Here is a 21659-nt window from a genome sequence, read left to right as displayed (position 1 = left end):
GTTAAATTTGCTATTGATACAATTTATGAGTGGTTGTATTTATTTCGTAGACAATTTTTCAGTTTACGCATGATTAAATACATAAATATACATTTTTTTGGTAGAATTACGGATCAAGAAATTCTGACCGATAGTACTTGTATTTAAACAGTTGATTCGCACTCATCATTATTTTATCAGTAGGTTTTCAATTATTAAAAATTATACGATTTTGTCAACAACCATAGTCGAATAATATTTATTGATATAAATCCTATTTCGTATTGCTACATAGCACCCCCTCCCCCCCAAAGCAAAGCAGAGTACATCTCAACCTAACCTTATGTATAAATATAACCAGTGGTGTTCCCATCAGTTTTGTTGAGAGTAAACTACGCTGACGAATGTGTAAATATGGACGTTTTTATAGTTTAGACGGTGGTTGTGGGAAAGAGTTGTAAATATTAATAAATACTGTAAATGTATATAATTTTATTTTTTACAAAAATAGAAATCAAATAATTTAAATTAATTGATACCATCGTATATACATCGTCGTATCGTCAATAATTATTTTATATACACTTATCGTCTAAGGAAAAACTGAATGTCTACAAAATAAGGCTAAAATTAGACTCGAGAGTATACGCAACACGCCAGTGAATTTTCAAATAAATTTTGAAAGTATACAGCGTATATGTAATATATCCTATAGGAACACCATTGTAAATAATTATAAATATTCAATGTCATAGCTACTCAATTGACTGCCCTCAGCGCAAAATTTATTTGGGTATAAATACAATTTCCTATCCACAAATTAACATTTCAACGCGTTGTAAGTACGCATTTTTATTTGATCCATAGCATTCAAACCCTATTACTGTTCATTGTCCCAGGTGGTAGAGTAGCTCAATATTTAAAAACGATTTTCGCGTTAAATCTCGATTTTGATAGCTAATATTTTTTTGGATTATAATTATAATAAATCATTGCTTTCACAAACATAATCAATTTGTTAGCCACATTCTTTATGGATAATCTTTTAATTAACTAGTAAAGTCATTGACATCGTCAGCAAATGTGCTCAAAAGTGTTTTGACACTATATTACTATATAATAAAACAAAAATACATTGACTCGCTAAAAAAAATTCACAATTCATCACTAAATGTTATAAAAGCTTGTTAAGAATTTAATATAGAAAATCATACATTAATAGTTAAATTGTATTTAAAAACGAAAATTAACAAAAACAACGAATATCTTAACTATGCATCAAGGTCTTATTAACATGTAAACGTGAACATATCTCACAAAATATTTATGATGAATGTAATTTTTTTTTTCAGCAACAACTAGGATTGCTAATGGATGTTGTATTAATTTTATTAAGATTTTAATTACATAAAAATCGTTGAGAAATATGTCAAAATGAATAAGTATATAATAGATCAACACTTGGTTATAGCAATAATTAAATTTTGATTAAACCATAATTTAAGAGGTTTTTTTAAAAAATCGAGAGCCATTGTTTACTTTTAAAGTTCAACTTGAATACAAACACTTCATAATAAATATAAATAATATGATAAAAAAAAAAATTTAGTTTACTATCTAAATATTTATACTAAAAGTAGGCACCTAAGTAATTGACAAGTAGAGAATAATATTTACCTCAAAAGATTTATATTTTAAAAAAATACAATACAACGCGAGGATATTGTATATATTACTATTTTTAATACATAAACATTTCACAAATAATATTAAAAGTATTTCTATGAGCACATTTTATCTTAAATTACACGTTAGTTGTCATCCCTTATAACAATTGTTATTTGTATTGATCTACTGCGTTATCATATCTGCTGATTTTGTCTTTTTTATGCTCTTGGATGAAGATTGTTGAAAATAATATAATATAAAGGTAATCCTAAACAATAGATTTATTATAATGGACACCAATGATATGTTGTTTGTTATTTTAAGTAACATTATAATAAATACGATCACGTCTCTGATAAAAAATATTTTTATTATTGAAACTCGTATCTAATATTTCGACGCTAATCATCATTTGATTGGTTTACAGAAATTTTCCGGGTACATTTAACAATCATGGAACCATATACCAAGGACTATGTGGATATGAACAGCGAAGCTTTCAAATGGCTAGCTAATAACATCACGCAGTCACTGGACGAAGCACTGAAACAATATGGTACCTACTCACCGCGAGTAGTAGCAATCCAGTAAGAATTTAATTCAGTTACATATATATTGAGAATAATTTTAATAAATTAAAACACTGGTAATAATGATGACCTGTACATGCAGGTTAGGCATTATTACTGAGTGTGATAATAAGTTAATCATGATTCTTTAGAGTGGAGTAAAAAAAAAAAACAGAATTTGAATTATCAGAACAGTCGAATATTTTAGATTTTTTTGAAGCATTTGTTACATATAGTTTATTAGGAAAATATAATATTTTCTCATCCATTATAATTTTTAATTTTTTTTTGTTATTGTTTTGTATACCTACATAAAAGTTTATAATACATACAATTATACGTGTTTTAAAATAAATACCGTATTTTGGGAAATCATGGCGTACATTTTTTAAAACTTAAATTACTTAGTCAAAAATAATTTTAGAATTTTATAGACTTCACAGGATGATCTGATACATATCTCAGGACAATTTTAAGTATGAAAATGAAAATAAAATAATTCAAATTTGTGTGGCAAAGACAGGCAACAGAGTGAAAATTTTCTGGCAGTGAAAGGGTTAAGACTTAATAATTGATTATTTTATTTTCATCTTTCAGGCCAAGCAATACTGACAAATTTTTCGTAAGAGCAACCGTAGACATTGAATCCGAGAGCGGCGAATCTAAGGAAATGTTAGAAAATCATCTTAAATATTTCATATCCAACTGGAGAACATTCAATCCCAGCAGCCCACTGACGATCGTCGAAGAAGGATTCGACATCGACCAAGGTACATTTAAATACAGGTGACATTAGCCGCCGGAAAATCACTCGTTATTTGTTCACTGAAGATATAAGTGTAATATGATTTTCCAGGTATTTTAGGTGATCTAACGTATACCTGGAAATTAAGAGTATTATTGCTTGTCAATATTATGATCTGATAGAACTTTACTATCAACGTTTCTCAATCATTCATATTATGTTCGTTGAATTCCAATTTAAATACATTAATGGTTTAGTCCTGTGAAAACAAATCAAGCCGACTATTTTAAGTGTTTAGTTTTTTCTCCGAAAAAATATAAATATATAGTATTGTAAACGTATTATGTTAATGTTGTTAGTCACCGATTAGTGTACACTAAAAAAACTTAAACGCCATAAAATTGATCTTGCTTATTAGCTATTTGTTTGTGATTAGATAGTTCGAATATTTTTATTCATTCAGTATTTTCACCATAATATAAATAGTACGTAGTACATAGTATACATAGTATTTGAACGTTGTATACTGTATGATCATCCTGCATTTGTACTCATGATATATTTAATTTAATTTTTTATTTTTTACTTGATAATGTGACATTTATTATTTTTTATCGATTTAAGCGACACATATGATTTTTAAATTTAATTTTATACTCTTTGAATTACACTCAACATGAAAGTAGTAGTCACTGTTTTTATAATACTTATGTTTATATATATTATTATTATTATTACTTTTTTTTGTAACTAAAGCATATGCTGGTAACACCGCCATATGCCAATCAGGCGAAACGCTTTGTGTAGTCACCAACGCTTGTTTACCACCAGAATATCGATGCAACGGCTTGGTCGAATGTCCAGACGGAACTGATGAACTTATGTGTCCGAGTTCCAAAAGCAATCTTGAACCTGGTAAGTATCTACAAAAATTTTTTATTCGTGTCAGATATATTCCAGATATTTTTTTGTATTACAAATACCAAAGATTTGATGAGTGATGATTGAAATTTAATATCAAAACAAATTATTGGAGTAAATATTTATTTAACATTTACCTTTAAAAGATGGTGGTGTATACATTTTTAATTTGTGCATGATCATTTTAGTCAAACTTGCACTAGTATGTCTTCAAATGCACCATACATTTTAAGGATGCACAGTTGCACTGTTTTAATTACCCATGGATTATGATATGCACAGACGTATTATATGCGATATTAATAAATCGTTTGACTAAAGCGTTAACATTTTAAATTATATTTTTTTTCTGTTCGAAAGAATTATTATATTTTAAATGGAAATGTAAATTAATTTTAGGGAATATATACTATAATCTATATGATATTACCATTGGGGGGAAGGTAGCGATGTGTCTATCTTGAAAAATGTTTTTCATATTAGATTTTGGATGAAGTAGAAAAAAATTACTTAGTTCATAATGATATGCTATTACTTTTAAAGAAAAAATATTTTTTGTAAACTACTATGCAAGGTTTATATTGTTATACTGCATAACTAAAAAAATTGTTCGAGTAAAAGTTTCAAAAGTCTCATACATATTTGTATATGTGGGTGTGGGTGTGTATATGTGTGCATATGCGTGTCTGTATATACTATTCGTTTATATGAATTATAAATTGTACATATATGGGTACTGGTAAATAGATAATTTTTTTTTAGACTTTCCCCGTAATTTTAAAGAAAATGTTGAAAACTTCCAATAGAGTTTTGAAAAATACTGATATATTTATAGCGGATAAAATAGTAGATATAATAAATAATATTTAGAATTTTGACTGTTTTTTGTTGTTATAAATACCCATAAAAATTGTGTTTTAAAATATAATTTTTCCTAAATGTTGTACAATATAAAATTGGAAAAATAAAGATAAATTAAGATTGCCATTATTAGCTACGGAGAACAATAGTTTTTTGTTTCTGTTAAGTAAATATATAATATGATCGTATTTTTAATACACATAGTTCAAACGTAATCAAAACATGTTATAATTTATACAACAATAGAAAAGATATTTGAACACCTACAATGTTAGTACCATACGGTTTATTGTTGATTTTTTTCACGTTCAAAGATTTAACATTTTCCATTAAAAGAAACGTTTCGATTTTCTGACGCCTGACCTAACGTTAATGTCAACGTACTGCTGCCGTCATCTACAGTTCATGTCTCTTATTATTTTGTCAAAACATCTTTCGGAAAATCGCATAAAATGTACCGCTTAACGTTGACCTTAAACGTACGTATTTTGCTAACCACAGATACCGATTTTCAAGTCCGAAACTCAATTATTACATGTCCTCGGGGCGGAAATTTCTAAAGTGCTTCTCCGTTAATGGATTTAGGCATATTGCCAACATTTCAAACAATTCGAACCTAAAATTTTCACTGGGGTACCGTGATTCGATTTATTTTACTTAAACACACGACGACAACAACACTCAGGCAGGCAAAGTTTGACGACTAATACGTTTGTTAAAAAATATGTTAATTTAACGATCCATATTTATTAAAACGATAAAATTTCTTTAACCTAATGATATTGCGTTCCAATATCGATGTTTGTAAAACATAATACCTAAAAAAAAAAAAAAAAACTCGTTTTATTAATCAAAGATAAAACCAAATTAATTCATTAGGTACGAGCACTGATAATACTTTCTAATTAATACATTTCATTCGACGGCAAGAAAAAACACTAATGGGAATTTTCATTTCTGTAACACGGACCATTATTTAAATAAGCTACGCGCGTTCCAAGATGTTTATCGTGTACACGGTGTAACCCATTTTACCTTCGTATTTGTATCGCGTTCGTACGGAAAAGAATTGCACCACGCGCGTATAGGTTATTTAACAACCATTGCGTACCACCGGGTAACGAGGAACTGGTTACAATGAGTGAATCGATGAACACGAAAGCGCATGCAAAAAAGGTCGTAGGCATCAAGCGCTGTCAATAAATCAGTGCACGGTCGGCCGGTTCACGTGATCCGGGGATTTCTGTTGCGAAACCGCTCCCCGCCACCCGGTAAAATTTGATTAAAGGCTATGATATAAGACCGAACACGGGGCACTAAATCACAGCGGTTAATCAACGGATCGATTATAAAAACCTCGTGGAGTGCGTGCGAGGGTACACCTATCTGGTCGAACCGTCGGGCAGCAATTCATCCAACGCCCGAAGCGTATTATTTTCCGAGACAACTTTTACTATTATTATTGTTTTGTTAACTCCTCGCACACGTTAAGCGGACGAACCGTTTCCGCGGTCCTCGTTGCGCCGTATCGTTCAAGGATCGCAGCTGTGCTGCACAACTTCGCGTGAATTGCGTTCGAAACGTAATCGACGCCGTTAACGTGTTTCACGTGGGGGGGGGGAAGCTGTTGGTTTTCTTTATTTTCGCGTTCTGGTTTTCCATCTGCACACGATTATATATTGGAAGAACGACGTTTTACATGCGCGCGTCGACGAGATCCGTTTCAAAAACTGTAACTGTAAACTGTGTAGCCGCTTTGCAAAATGTTTTCTGAATCAAGTGCAGCAATAAGCCGCGTAAACGGTGTAGGCGGCAACTGTTTGTATTCCGCACGGTTTATTAATTATTTAATCGAATGCCAACGATTTTTACGAAAAAAATAAAATATATACACACCTATTATGTATTAACTTTATTATATTTTATATATTATCTACATAACAACTTAATTTAATCCAAGTACCGATAAGTATAAGACAAGTATCTAATTTAAGAGTTTCATAACTTAGCCTTAAATATTTTCAATAACGTGTGTTGTATTCTTTTAACATCATAATATAATATTATAATCACTATAGATATAGATTAATAACTAACGCAGTGTAATTTAAGCTGATTTTAAAAAACAATTATTATTTTATTCACAATAAAATTAAATTATATAAAGTTGTAATATAGAAGAACGAGATACTTCACAAAATATAATAAAATTAATATCAAGTAAATGAATAAACATATTATGTTCATATAATACACTAGTAGTAGTTTAAATTTGAATAAAGAGTTAATAAAAAAAAATTGGCGCATAGAAAATCATATTAATTTTACGATTATTATAATAAAAGTTATCACATAGTGATGTCATAAATATTAATAAGTATACCTACTGTTTAAATATAGTGTTGGATTGCTAAAAAGTATGAAGCAACTAATAGTTTCTGCCATGTTTTTTAACTGAAGGTCAACAATTCTCCTCTCAAAAAATTGTTGGTGACCACGTGCATAGGTTAAAGTAATTTAAATTTAACAAATTATGAAGTGATTATTTCGTTAATATTCGTTCAGATTCACTTTTCAATAAAATATATTTTGCAAACAGAATTTCTTGTTTAATAAATGTTTAATTAAATTTCTCTATTAAAATAAAAAAAATCTTGAAAAAACATTGTTGGTCAGATTTCAAGGTGAACAGAACGTTCTGTAATCAATATTAAAAAACATCTGTTTCCTAATATTATCGTTTATTAAATGGTATTACACGATATCGTTCATCAATATTTTTGACATTTAACATGAAATTATGAACGGTAATAATTTTTTCGCGTTTTTCAGTGTGTGCCAATGATGATTTCCAATGCGATGGTACTAGATGTATTCACAAGTCACAAGTGTGTAACGGCGTGGTTGATTGTTTAGATCAAACTGACGAGCAGAGTAACTGTCCACCGACCACAGGTAATTACATATTTTTTTTATTCGACCATGTATACGTATACATCGTAATACGTAGTAGCAGAGCTATCCGTTTGAATGATGGTGCTCCCCTTGTATAACGAAAGGAAGTTTATTGAACAGTTTAAGAGTTCGACCGCAGAGTAGATGTACTATTGATTATTACTGAAGTCGACGATTCAAATTTTCGTAGACAATTGGGTTCAAATCAAGTTTCATGTTCCTTTTGATTGCTTTGTCATATCCCAAACCTGTATGATCATTTCAGAAGACAACGTAGAGACCAAAACTGAGGTTATTAGTCATGGAACATATTTTATGAACAACGTAATATGTACCTATTTCTTCTTTGTAATTTACAACATTCGTAGCCCAACATGGAAATTATGAAAATTATCAACGCACGAATAAAGCGATTTGAATAAATGAAATGAAAAAAACCAACACTAACCCATACGATTTACTCGTAAAATCGCATAGCACAGGGAATATATTTGCAATTGTTCAAGTTTGTTCGCACGTTTTCAACTACGTACGTTTTAATTCAACACATTTCAACAAGACGTATTGTTTTAACGGAAATATTTCGAATAATAAATCACAGAAAGGCCATTTTTCACGCGGTTAAAAAATACTAAAAATATTATCTCGGTCGGTTACTTTAGTTCTCAAGATGCTCAATGGCCTTCCTCGCAACCATGCATTTCGTCCGAATTCAAATCTCGTACGAACGCGCTTTACACTTCACATCAATCAGTGTTGTAGATTACGTATGTTACGTAAAATAAATAATAAAAATGAAAAAAAAATCTCGTGCGGTCAATCGCCAACACTGTAAAATATGTAATTACCATAATAATTTCTTAAATATTTTTTACTTTTATTTATTTTTTTAATTTTTTTTTTTTTTTTTTATGTTTTTCGTTTGAACTATAATAACAGACTGTTTACCTTTCTTTCGGTCTGCGGTGTCGGCCGGTTCTTTACTTGTGGACAGGTAGCCACCGGCTAAAACATAATATTACGTTTAATAATAATACCCGTATGGCCCGTCTCGTATGGGCAACGTACGTGTGTCGAACGTTCCACGCGCGGGCGCATTATCCCGATACAGGTACTGCAGGTACGCCGAAGATATTATTTAATTTTCTGATGTCATAAACGCCAACGATTTCCGCTTGCCACCGATGTTTTCTTATCTAATAGACGTTCGCACACGCGAACACGCGCTGTCCTTGCGTTAGCGTGTTCCGCACGGCGACGACGGTGCGTTATTAAATTATTAGCGGGTTTGCTTCAAAAATGAATCGATATTGCGCACAACTTGCGCAGGTGTTGTCTTACAAGATTTTCATGTACACCTATTGTTACGATCGTTCGTACACTTTAGGTGGCCAATTAGTGGAATGGTAATGTAATGCGGTTGTGATTTTCTTTTTTTTTTTTCAAATATTTTTAATCACTCGATAAAAAAAATAAAAATAATAATGATTAACGAGTGTAACGAATGGTATCGAGGTGGGTGCATTTGAGCAAATGCATTCGATACTCGTAACGCTTTGGACGAGCCGAGTTATACGGCTTCGTCGGTGCGTTAAATTATATGCTCCGCGAAATATTTCGATGGCATCTGTATTGAAAACTAATAACATGAATGTACCATCTGTCAGTGCGGTTCGCGAGAAAAACTTATAGGAGTAGCACAACAACGAGATGAATTAACAGTTCGGCTGCGAAGACTTTTTTTCTTTTTTCTTTGCTTTTGTAACCAAATGCAAATGTGTAATTTTTTTAACTTTTGTACGATAAATGTTTATCGTAGCCTTCAAATCATCATTGCTTCTTCAATCGTTATCTTTATAATATATGATGAACAAATCTCACAATGAAAACGTGTAAAAAATTTTTCTCTATTTTTATAAGATTTAATTGAAATGAAATTTCCGTCTACGTGCGTATGCGGATTGAATACACTGTACAAATATGCACTAGACAACTAGTTCGTAAATACGAGTATTAACAGTGATCAGACATTTACATTTTTTTCTTTTTAATCTAAAATAGTTTTACGATTATATGAATTCCAGGTTTACCGGCATTCGGTCGATGCACAATAACGTTGCCAATTCATACAATTAGATACCGTATATGTATATCCGTAGTAAAGTTAATCTACACAATGGTTAATATTTTCAATTGAAGTATTTTCAAGCAACTCCGTACGCATTTCAGTTCTAATAAACACAATCTAATGGCATGTACATTTTTTTATCAAACGATCTTTCATTGCTCTGTGTACATTTCTTAAATATATTTCATGAGCTTCGGTTATTTCATTTCGCGTATTAACAACAATTTAAATTAATAATTGTATACATACAATACTCACTTTTATATTATGGATATTTGAACGCAAGAAGAAATTTAAAAAAAAGAAGAAATTCTGTTAATAAACCGTGACTAATACAGCTAGTGAATAAAAAAATACTCGAAACGAATGAGACAAAATTTATTTTCAATTTTAAACACGTATTGAACTTTTTTCCATAACTTAAATATGGGTGCATGATAATGATTCTTTAGTAGTAGTTAATGCGGTTCTTCAGATTGCATTATTCGTCAATGAGCGAATATCGGTTGTCCTTGCGATCGGTCCATGCCCCTAGCTATCGGTGCGTGGCCAAATTCTAGAATATCGGTGGGCCTACACACTTGTATGAATAACTCGTATAGTATTATTTTTCGTACTCAAAACAAATAGAAACAGACTATTCAGGCACTGTTTAGAGAACAATAACGTGTAACTAATACATTCTATATGCGATGATATTCAAACTGAAAATATGATTTTATTTTGCATTGCTAATATCATAAATACACATGAATGTTAATGTGAAAAATTATACATTTTTTACCCGGGTTAAATGACCAGAGATCTATTCATCTTTCACAAGTAAACTAAATGAGTAAAAATTTAAATAATTCACATTTTAGGTATGTATGAATATAAAATTTCTTTTTTTCATTATACAATATTATATTATAAGCTATCAACAATTTGAAGATAAAATTCTTAATTTCCGTTATTTGTGTAAAATTGTTTTTGTGTATAAATTAGATTTTAATCTAATTTTTACTAAATTTTATATCCACTTTATTATATCGTTCTATATAATCACTTTACATTGAATTGTTTCCAAAACTTCATACCATGATAAAGATGTAACTTTTTTACAAATGTATATCATAATCTTAACATTTTGTTAAAGAGAAACATATATTTTTTATCGCCATGTTTTCAACAAAAATTTTTTCTCTGGAAATCCCTGCATAAAAAACCAATACTCAATTTTTAGCTAAGATTTATAAATATTTAAATTTAATTTTACTGGAGTAGTGTACGGAGTAGTGTTTTTACGATTTTCAGGGTTTTGGCTTACCATTCCCTTTATTGAATAAAACTGTATTTCAAATTCCTAATCTTCCGAATTTCCGAATTTTTATGACCAATTAAAATCATTTATTTTAATTATTTTAATTTTAGTTACAAAAACTCAAAATTTAAATACTTTTTGAGTTAACTGAACCATTAGTTTACCATTCTGTAGTTTTATCACTTAATCATAATTATAATTAATTTTTAAAAAAGTTAAATACTTATTTAAACGAAACCAATTGTATGCAAAAATATATACAATAATTTGTCATAGTTAAATTTTAATTTTGAACTAGCAAATTTCTTGACATGTCATTCATAAAAAACAAAAATGTTTTTAAGAGTCCTTAATTGTCCATAGAACGATGATGTATAACAATTAAAAAAACATCCAATATATGTGACAAAAGAAAAGACTTTGATGGTAAAAACGACAACTTTTGTGTTGAACATAAATGCATATTTAATTGGCCTGAATTACCTCGTATTTTATGACATGTATAATAAATAACTTTCATTAAGATAATACGCCAATTGATACTTAAATGAGTATCAGTGATTCCACATCCCTGAGATGATTGATAAACATTTATTTAAATTTAACAACAAGCGTAGATACGATTTTATGGGTTTTCAAATGGAATATGTAATTTACATTGAAATTTTTTTATTCGTGTGAAAAATGTACAGCAAATATACTTGAATAGCTACCTACACTCTCAACAGCTTCTATGCAGAAACCCTAATAATAGATTAAATGTGTAACAAATTCATTGATCGTCCGTCATAAAATAAGCAATGACATCATCAGTCATTAGTGTAAATGTTTAACACTCTAGACCTTAATGTTCTTAAAAATCCTTGAAAATGTATTTAAAAACATAAAACATTCATTTACATTTAATAGTCCCATAAAATATATATTTGTAAAGCGAAATATTGTTGGTTTTCCAACACTCAGTCTTTGAGAACAATTTTTTTTTTAAATTTTAGATAAAGTAAGGATCCTACTTAAAGTTGACGGACGATATTTTCAGCTATGAAATCGTTAAAATTGTAATATTGAATACACTTTTATTGGAGGTAAAAAACATAAACATTTTAATATTTCGTTTAATTAAAATAAATCGAGTTGGATGCACAATATAGTTTATAACATTTCAATCATTATTTTACGAATAATTCTAAAAAACGTTGAAAATTAATAAACATGTTGAAAGACTTCTAACAGTTGCGTCTATCTTTGGTTACTATATTTATTTTTACAACAGTGCTCCCAAATACGAAGATCTATACATTTCACATAAATATTGATAAAATCATTGTATTAGTTTTATATTATTAATCGTTTGTATCAATAAAATTATTCACAAATTTAAATTTTTTTGTCTTTTTATTGGGTTGTTTCTTTTAAAAACAGTTTTTAAATACCTATATTCAATGACTTTTGGTTTCATTTAATTTCTCCCCATTTAGATACTATACATATAATTATGTAAGATCACTCGTTACATCAATGCTCCGCTCACTGTTAACATCGTATTCTTAAATGCGTATATATACTATCGGTTTTAATGACAATTTTAACCGTACGTGTTTACCCGTTAAATTAAAACAGATCAAGTATGGTTAAAACTGACAAAATCAAAGTTTTTTTTGATTTTTGTCGGGTTTGTGTTTTAAATTAAACCCGAACTGATAACAAAATTGCTCGTGTATGCGTATACGCAACCACGTACGAGTCACATAGTATTTTAAAAAATGACAGTTTACCGGTATCATCCTGGTGGTTCGATGAAAAATGTACTGGCAAACACGTACGGTTAAAATTGTCATAAAAACCAATAGTGTAGCACGCGTTAGAGATCGATGTAGTACATTATTTTTTTTAGTTAGACCAGCCATCTCATTTCAAACGCACGTGAAGCAAAGTAATTCAATCAAAAGCCGATAATATTTATTTATTTGTTTAATGTCTATGGACGCGAGACTCAAAACATAATATTAACAGATGTTGCATGTGGATATGTCTCCTTAATATAAATTACTATTTAAAAATTACATAATAGAGACTTTTTTTAAAAAACACTTAATTAAAACTGGTACACATTTCCTTTGGGTGACGTTTCCATGCTGTTTTCATTTAGTTGTTTAAAAATAAATTTAACTATTCCGCTAATTCTCATAGTTAGTTACACATAAAATGTATAAAAAATGAATAGTCATCCATCTAAAAAAAAAATTCATAATTATTGTGGATGCTATCAAAGTTAATACGTTGAATGATATCTAGGTTGGAAAAATAAAGTTACGTGTTCCTAAAACTGAGTGATAACAGAACGTTGGCCAATTTTTTTTTTTATTAAATTATTCTATATTTAAAAATTTACATATGATCTTTCATGCTTTTGATGAGGAAAAAATATTTGAGTGGGTGGTTTTGAACAGAAAAGCCGAAACTTTAATGTGGTTTTAAATTTCATGTCAGTATTATTGCATCATGTTTCTCTGCTTTAAATTGCATAATCATAAATTCAATAAAAAAAAGTTTTACCAGCAGCGAAAGAAATTCACTTTAGGTTCAGTTGTCAATCATCGATCACCACCTTTATTATTTATTTATTTTAAAAACGCTTTTTACCAATATAATTAAATAACTGAGAAATGGTGGCAACGGAAAATAAAATAAACATTTTACACGGATTTTGTACGTTATATGTCGGTAAAAATAAAAATTTTAAAAATTACAAGTTCAAATTTATAATATATTGTATCATATATTTAGTAATGATTTTGTTTTAATTATTTAATTTATAAGAATACACAAGAATTGTAAATTTTAACTCTCCAAAAATAATTCTTGGAGGTCATTAATTAATTACCTTTAACCGTTATATTTTTTGAAAACTCAGTCAAAAATATTAAATAGTGATATGAAATTACAAGATTTTTTTTTTATGTATAATAGTCAAAAATAGAGATTAAATCTAGTTTGGGTCTTAGAATTACATTTAAAGCAAACAATCACAACTTTAAATCAAATAAAAATCGGGTGTTTATTTTTATTAATAATTATATTCATTAAATAAATAAATTTTAATGTTTTAATTTTTCTCCAGCTCGTAGATGTCCAATCTTTTTATTTTTCTCTTAATCGCACCAAATTGTTTTACTATGTTTTCTGGCAGAGTTTTTTTTTTTCTAAAAATATCAGTGATCAATATTATACGATTTCATGAATCAATTGATTACTTAAAAATATTTAGAACAATCTTAAACCACCAGCCTTCACATTTTTTTTAACTATTATAATTCAAAATGTAAACCCATTAAATTTTTGTTTATATTTATTTGATTTTTTATTGTTTTCTAATTCCCTCGATATAATTTAATTTAACGTGCCACTGACTTAAAAACAAAAATTGTACACACGTTTGCATTAATATCCATTAATACTAAATACACATAATATATTCTAGAGTTTTTTTTTTTTTTTTTAATTATACTCATCTTACATCTGATACCCAACTTGTAACTTTATGTGACCAAGCAAACATTTCATAACACAATCACGCTATTTAACGAATGGTGCTTACACATTTGGTTGTTCAACTGACCCCGAGGAGGAAGTTTTGTTGGATAAAACCGATATTGCAACCAAGGAGGATTATAGGTGTTGCAATAAAATACGTAATAATAACACTAAACACAACGATTTAAAGTGCGCTTTATACACATATACATGCTATTCATTAATCCCTTATTTTCCCACTGGAGGTATACAAGATAATTTTACACCCTTTGGCAGTATAATTTCAGTGATTATAAATGTTACAATAAGCTTAATAAGCTCGATAAGTTTCTCTTCCAGGGTTGCCGGAAGCAATTACACATTTAAGTTATGTATCCAGTACGCGTTTCATTTTACATGCAAGTATTATAGTATGCATCTTCCTGAATTTGACGTGAAGCCAAATTCTCGAGAAAATGACAGTTTACAGAGGGTGGACGTGTTATGAGATTAAACTTCTTTTTCTCCCCCGGCCTATATCATCATGCCACTCCGTAAACCTATACGTCCAACCGGTAGTGATTTATTTCGAAATAAAATGTTTACAAACAGTTTATGTGCTCTTATAATGCAGTCTTCTTGTTACGGCCAAGTGGGACGCACTGCAAGTACGTGATTTAACGACGGCCGTACATCTTGTACGTGATTAACCCTAATCTTAGAAATGAAATATGATCGGTATTTTACACAATATACCACAGATAATATTATGTCCTAGGTATTATTTAACAAAGTATAATATTTTCAACTTAAATATATCGAAAGATTATCTCTCGTTCCGCTGACTTAAATTCGATAAAATTAAAACATACATGTTGTTGAATGGTTTCGTTTAATTCGGTGTATCTAAATGATTTTAATTTTAATAATTTATTTTACTCAAACTGTTAGTTTATACTAATAAACTAATTCACTTGATTTATTGACGAGGCTTAGAGAATAATATATTACGCACATTAACTGCTTGTAAATGATTATCAAAAATATACGAATTACCGAATTATCAAGACTTTAAAAATTACAATTATAAAAATTATTTTTTACACTCTAAAAACGCTTAATTTTACTAGTAATTATTTATTAATTTTTTATTTAAAGCATTACAGAATTTCATGTCGTATAGAAAATTAATCAACATTTTAAATACCAAAAAAAACGCTTCATTTATGTTTTAAGGATTTAATATTAAACATTTTTAAACTAAAATAAATTAAAAACCTTTTAATATTTAAAAAACCCATATGTTTATTCAATTAGAATGAATTACATTTAAAATCATAAATAAACGCATCTAACCTTACTTAAGTCGTTAGCATAAGTTAAAATTTAAATCATTTTTTGTATGACTAAATATATGTAAGACTTAATATTATTTCGACAATGAAACAAACCCCATTATAAATAGATATCTTGATTAATAAAATAATAATATAAATATATATACATATATTTTAACCAATCAAAATGCACATCATCGATCAATAAATCATGTTCTTATCGAATGTTCATTATGTATATGTGTAAATGTGTATACATATTTGTTATTCCAGAACAACGGAATAATTGAAAAAAAAAACGTCCATGATACAAATATAATAGGTACAGGTGTCTTGTTAAGTATTAGAATCTCAAATATTTGCATTTTTCAATGTAGTTTTAGTATTTTCTTTGGTTTTTTAAATATATACTTACATTTTCAACTACTATTTTAACGTTTCTATGTAAAAATATAAAATTCTTATTATTTATAAATTATAAATACTAATTCGGTTGAGTTTTGCATTTGTTATTTCTCAGTAAGAAGTGTACATACATAAAGAATCCACCATTTAGTTTTGTGTATGTTTTAAAACAATATTAATATTGAAATCGTTTCTGATCATAAGGGAATGATTCAACTAAATCGTACGGCTAAATAAAAATACTTCGTTGTACTTGAATTTACATTCCGATGGATATTATAAGCATACATATCAATATACTACAAATGTAACTTCGCTGCACAACATATAACAATAATTTTCTATATTCTCGACTCATTTGTCTCGTACATACTCTATAGTATCATTATCTTATAAATTTATTTCTAATACCTATAGTATATACTTATTCATAAATATAATTCATTATTATTAACAACTATAACCATTGCCATCACGAATAATCATTATAAAACATACCCACGTAACAAAAATATATTATAATATGTTCCCATAAATACTTTTGTTATACCGAGCACTGAGGTAATTTTGATGACATCATAATCATTTACCAATAGAAACATTCTCATAGGAAACCAATTCGCAAACGGCTTAAAACAATAAACAAACCGTGACATTTACAATACATCTTATACTGTACATTACCGCAGTGGTAACGTCGTTTGTCACTGAATACGATATAATACTAGGTGTGGCTATTTGTTAAAATATTTTACTAATGCGATAATATTACAAATTCATCCAAATCGCACGCATAGTGTTTAATATTGTTGAATCGTGAATAGAAGTGTACAGAAAATTATCATAATTTTAAATGGTTTAGATTTAATTCAATTTTAAAATTCTTTACACATTGGTATGGATACCTATTGATAATAACATGGTAAAACAATCATTTAATTTTTTTATTTTTTTATGCCAATGACAATTGAGAGAACACGAGAGAGGGAGAAGGAAAATAATATTGTATCTTATTAGTTACCCGATATTGTACACATATACATACAAATGTAATGCTAACTGGATAACATGATATACATATAAATATAATCCGAGGAACAAAATTTAAAGATATTATTCAATTGTATAAAACCAATTTAAGAACAATATTATAAATTAAATGAGATTTTTATTCGTTTATTTTAAGCTCATAAGGAACAAGATATGAGCGCTTCATTTTCATCTCTACCATTCCTTTGGAGTTGCCCTCAATTCTTAATTATTTTACGCATTTCACATCCAAAGTAGATCACCAACTACAGTGACCTTAGTCATAATTATTCTCTTCGAGTGTCCTTTACACTCTACGTGTACGAATTAATTTCTGTTTCGTCCTATTATGCTATTATTATTATTATGCTTCAACGGTCATCTAATTTCCTATTTTCATCTTAGCACTGGTTTTCCTACCTACATTTACATAATAACTACATTTATAAACAACGTCCATAGTATCGATTGACTGGTTTCGTTACAATGTCGAGTTCATAATATATTTAATCTCTTGCATTTATTTAGTTGCTTAAGTTGTATTAAATTTTAAAAGTGTCACAGAAATTTATGAAATAAAAAAGTGGGATAAAATTTTAACCATTGAAATCTGCATAATTCGAATGGAATGAAATAATTTTGCGATTTTATGAAATAATTAAATCCTATTTGTAATATACGATACTTTTAAACGAAAACCATTTTTTTTAAAATACTGCCAATTCCATTCCACTGCATGGTATGTACGCGCATAACAAATTTAGAAATTCTATCAGTTTACGTATATTTTCATACATCGTTATATTTTGGATCCGGTCCATCATCGAAGTAAAATGTTTACATACTTTACGCACTTGAATTTTTTCATCGATAATGAACAACAATAATAATTACTATTATTATTGTTATTATTATTATTATTATTATTATTATTATTATTATTATTATTATGAAAACGTTACGCGCATTTTGGTAAACAAAAATCGATCATTTCAATGGTAACCGAACCGTAGGATTGTCAGAACATGATAGTAGGTCTATATGAGAAACATATATATAAAATTATTCAAAATAAAAATCGGCAATTATGCATACGATTGAAATCCGATTCGAACTATGGTCATGGTAGATAAGAAGGGCTATTGATTTTGGTAAGGCTCCTTCGCTCAAAACCTAATATCTTTTTTTTCTTCGATAATTCAAATTTAATAATTTATAATAAATATTAAATAAAAAAATATAGTGAACTCGTATGTATTGTAGTACGTCCACAATTAATTAATAAAACAGTACTTTGTATTGGTCGGTCAACGATTGTACAACACGTTGCGACTCCTTTCAACTGAGGCAACAACGTGCCTAGACGTTTTGGTAGGATGATCGGAGGGGAGATTTGGGGGTCTAACCACGTATTTTAAATGTATTTATTCCGGAAGATAATAATTTTGATAATAATCGATTTAGCAGTAATGTGTTAGATCGACAATGGACTATATGAAAAACCCTGGCAAACGTTTACGATATTAAACTTAAATCGCATAAAAAGAATTAAGCAATACTTTTTTTTTCTAAATTCATAAAAAATGTTGAGGGAACAGGGGCTCGAACAGACTAATCCCCTAGGGTGATAGACCTGATCGAATTGCATTCGAGAAAGGATTTGCGCGCGTTTCCGAATCCCTCGCCGTGCGAAAAAAAAAGGGACCACTGTTGCCGCCGCGCCGGGATACCACCAAACCGGTGCCGGTGTAAGCGCTCGTGCGATCGCATGGTACCGCAACTGCGGCGACCGCGGCCGATCGGAACCGACGACCCGGCGTTCGGCGCGCGAGGGAAAAACACGACCGTTACGTGCACAGCGCAGCGGATCATACGCGCTCGTACCCGCCGACACGAGTCCACGCGCTCCCGCTGCACAAATAGTGGTCCAGCACGTGCGTCCGTGTCATCGTATTATCATTGTCGTAATAACACCGTTCTAGCTGAAGCCGATTTTTTTTTCTGAACGAACACGAACGGGAAATAAAAAATTGATAAAAACCGGTCGACATGTAGTTTTGAGAATATTAATTTTAATTTGGTTTTTTTTTTTTTTTCTTTTCTTCCGATTTACGCGATCCGTATAACACGTTATATTCGTTAAGGATAAAATAAAAAATAAAACACACAAATCTTTACGATTCAATATCATCATTGTAACGACGATGTTTCACAAAACCGGATTTCTATCGATTATTACCCTAGCCCTGTGGCTTGCCGTGCACTTAGATACGGCCCGGCAGACATCAGGTAAGACGCGGACGAGATTTATGGTTCTAATCTGTAGCACACACTTTGAGTGCATTGTCATTATTATTAATTTTTTACGCATAAGACCTTTAGGGCGCGATCGTTCTTTTCCGAACGATACACATCATTGCGTATTGCGACAATCACTTTTACACCGAACACATACATTTTTCACGAACGGTTACCGATCTCAACCGTACCAACGTTAAGTGAACTACGATCGTCAAATGCGAATGTACTTGTGAAGTTATGCGTATAAATATTCTCTATGGCCGCACTCGCGCGACGGGGACCGGCTGATTAACATCTCGTAAACACACATTTTTTTCACGCTCCCAATACCACGTTGTGCGCGTCCCCAAATGGTTTCGAAAACGTTTCTCCCCGAAATTATATTTAATTTCACTTGTTGTCGATTGATTTAAATTCGGTCAACGGGATACATTTTTAATTAAGCTATTACGAAATGATATTAATTTTATTTCGTGTAACGTACGCTGCTCTAGACACATTTTGTTTTCGTATTTTTATCTGTTGGCAAAACAGTCAGCGTCGGTGTAGATGATTATTGTGGAGATTTATTGCGAGTGCTATACTTATCAACAAGTGAACGACTAGCCAAACTCTGTATAAAAATTGTTCTATAGTTGTGCATTATAGATGTACATTGGAGATATTTTTAGTCGTTCGGTGCAGTGTAATTTTTTTTGTAAATGTATTATAATATCATACGATACATTTACGATTTTAAAAAATTAGCCAGCTATTTTCGTTTATAGAGAACCATCGATTGTATCGGCTACATTAATTAGAAATTAATTACATTTAGTATCGTCCTACATATATTTAAATGTATTAAATGTACGATGAACCATTGCGACAGAAACGCCGTTAAATATATTAATCAATTTTAATTATATTGAATTTACCTAGTGAGCATAACAACAATATGGGTGGCCTAAGTTATAATTGTGTTACTTGTACATCACTCTGTATATATATATATATATATATATATATTTGTACGTATATGTGTATACACGAAAATCTAATAACTTTTGTATGATGTACCCCGAAGCACCATTGGATGGCCAATAAAATGAAATTTTCTATATGGTGTGGAATATTGTCTTTTTTCCTTCATTATTTTCTCGAGTCCAAATCGAATTCAACTCAACCTCCGGCGCCTCCTCACGCCATCTTAACGTTTTCCTTAGCCACTAGCAAGTTTTCTTTTAAACAATTCGATTAATTGACACATCGAAATCATCATCGTAGTTAAAATGTATCCTGTGCATTGTTGTTATTATTATTATTATTATTATTATTATTACTATTATTATTATTATTATTATTATTACTATTATTATTATTACTACTATTATTATTTATATTATTACTATTATCATTATTTATACTATTATTGATTGTTAATACTGATAGTAATTTTATCAATATCTTTCTCGTAAGATTTGATTTAGGTAAACATAAAAATATTGTATTCTCTTGGAATATATGAGTTATGTTAAAATTGGCCTTCAGCCTACATACGCCTTGCAGCCAAGATTAAAAATATAATTTGGCGGCTTGTAAATCCGTAATAATTCAAATAACTAAAATGTTTCTACAGATTTTCGAACGGCAAATTCATAAATATTATTCATTACCAATAATTTCATTAATAGCTCGCAATAAATGCCAATGATGTAAATCGTTGTTCGCGGCAGGCGTCACTCACATCGTATAGAAATAAGTAAAACAGTAAAGCAACAGTCACTTTTGCTTCTACGATTAAAAATAAACCAGACATACCATCGCGTTACCAAGTAATAATATTAATAATAATAATAATAATAATAATATTCATGCAAATAAAATATAAATTTTTTCAGAGGTTTCAACACGTTTACTATAAATGAGGATTTTTTTTTTTTACAAAAACTAAATGTTGAATTTT

General features: G+C 29.6%; 1 protein-coding gene across 9 annotated transcripts in view; it reads left to right on the top strand.

Annotated features, from left to right (window-relative positions):
- LOC112687740 (basement membrane-specific heparan sulfate proteoglycan core protein) overlaps positions 1-21659 on the top strand; it is a 166588-nt gene that overhangs the window by 82425 nt on the left and 62504 nt on the right. For 7 of the 9 annotated variants that reach the window (XM_025560633.1, XM_025560629.1, XM_025560634.1 and 4 more), the window contains exons 5-8: positions 2075-2234; positions 2814-2986; positions 3718-3876; positions 7576-7698. In XM_025560633.1, the coding sequence (XP_025416418.1) occupies positions 2075-2234; positions 2814-2986; positions 3718-3876; positions 7576-7698 (615 nt within the window). Of the gene's footprint in view, positions 1-2074; positions 2235-2813; positions 2987-3717; positions 3877-7575; positions 7699-19270; positions 19703-21659 lie in introns of those variants that run through there. The other 2 variants (XM_025560636.1, XM_025560635.1) reach the window with 1 other exon arrangement.

The sequence above is a fragment of the Sipha flava genome, unplaced genomic scaffold, assembly GCF_003268045.1.
Source record: "Sipha flava isolate LNK unplaced genomic scaffold, YSA_version1 35a_pilon_pilon, whole genome shotgun sequence".
In the NCBI taxonomy this organism is placed as follows: domain Eukaryota; kingdom Metazoa; phylum Arthropoda; class Insecta; order Hemiptera; family Aphididae; genus Sipha; species Sipha flava.
Note: the sequence above shows the minus strand (reverse complement) of the source record. Positions and strands in the feature narration are given on the sequence as shown.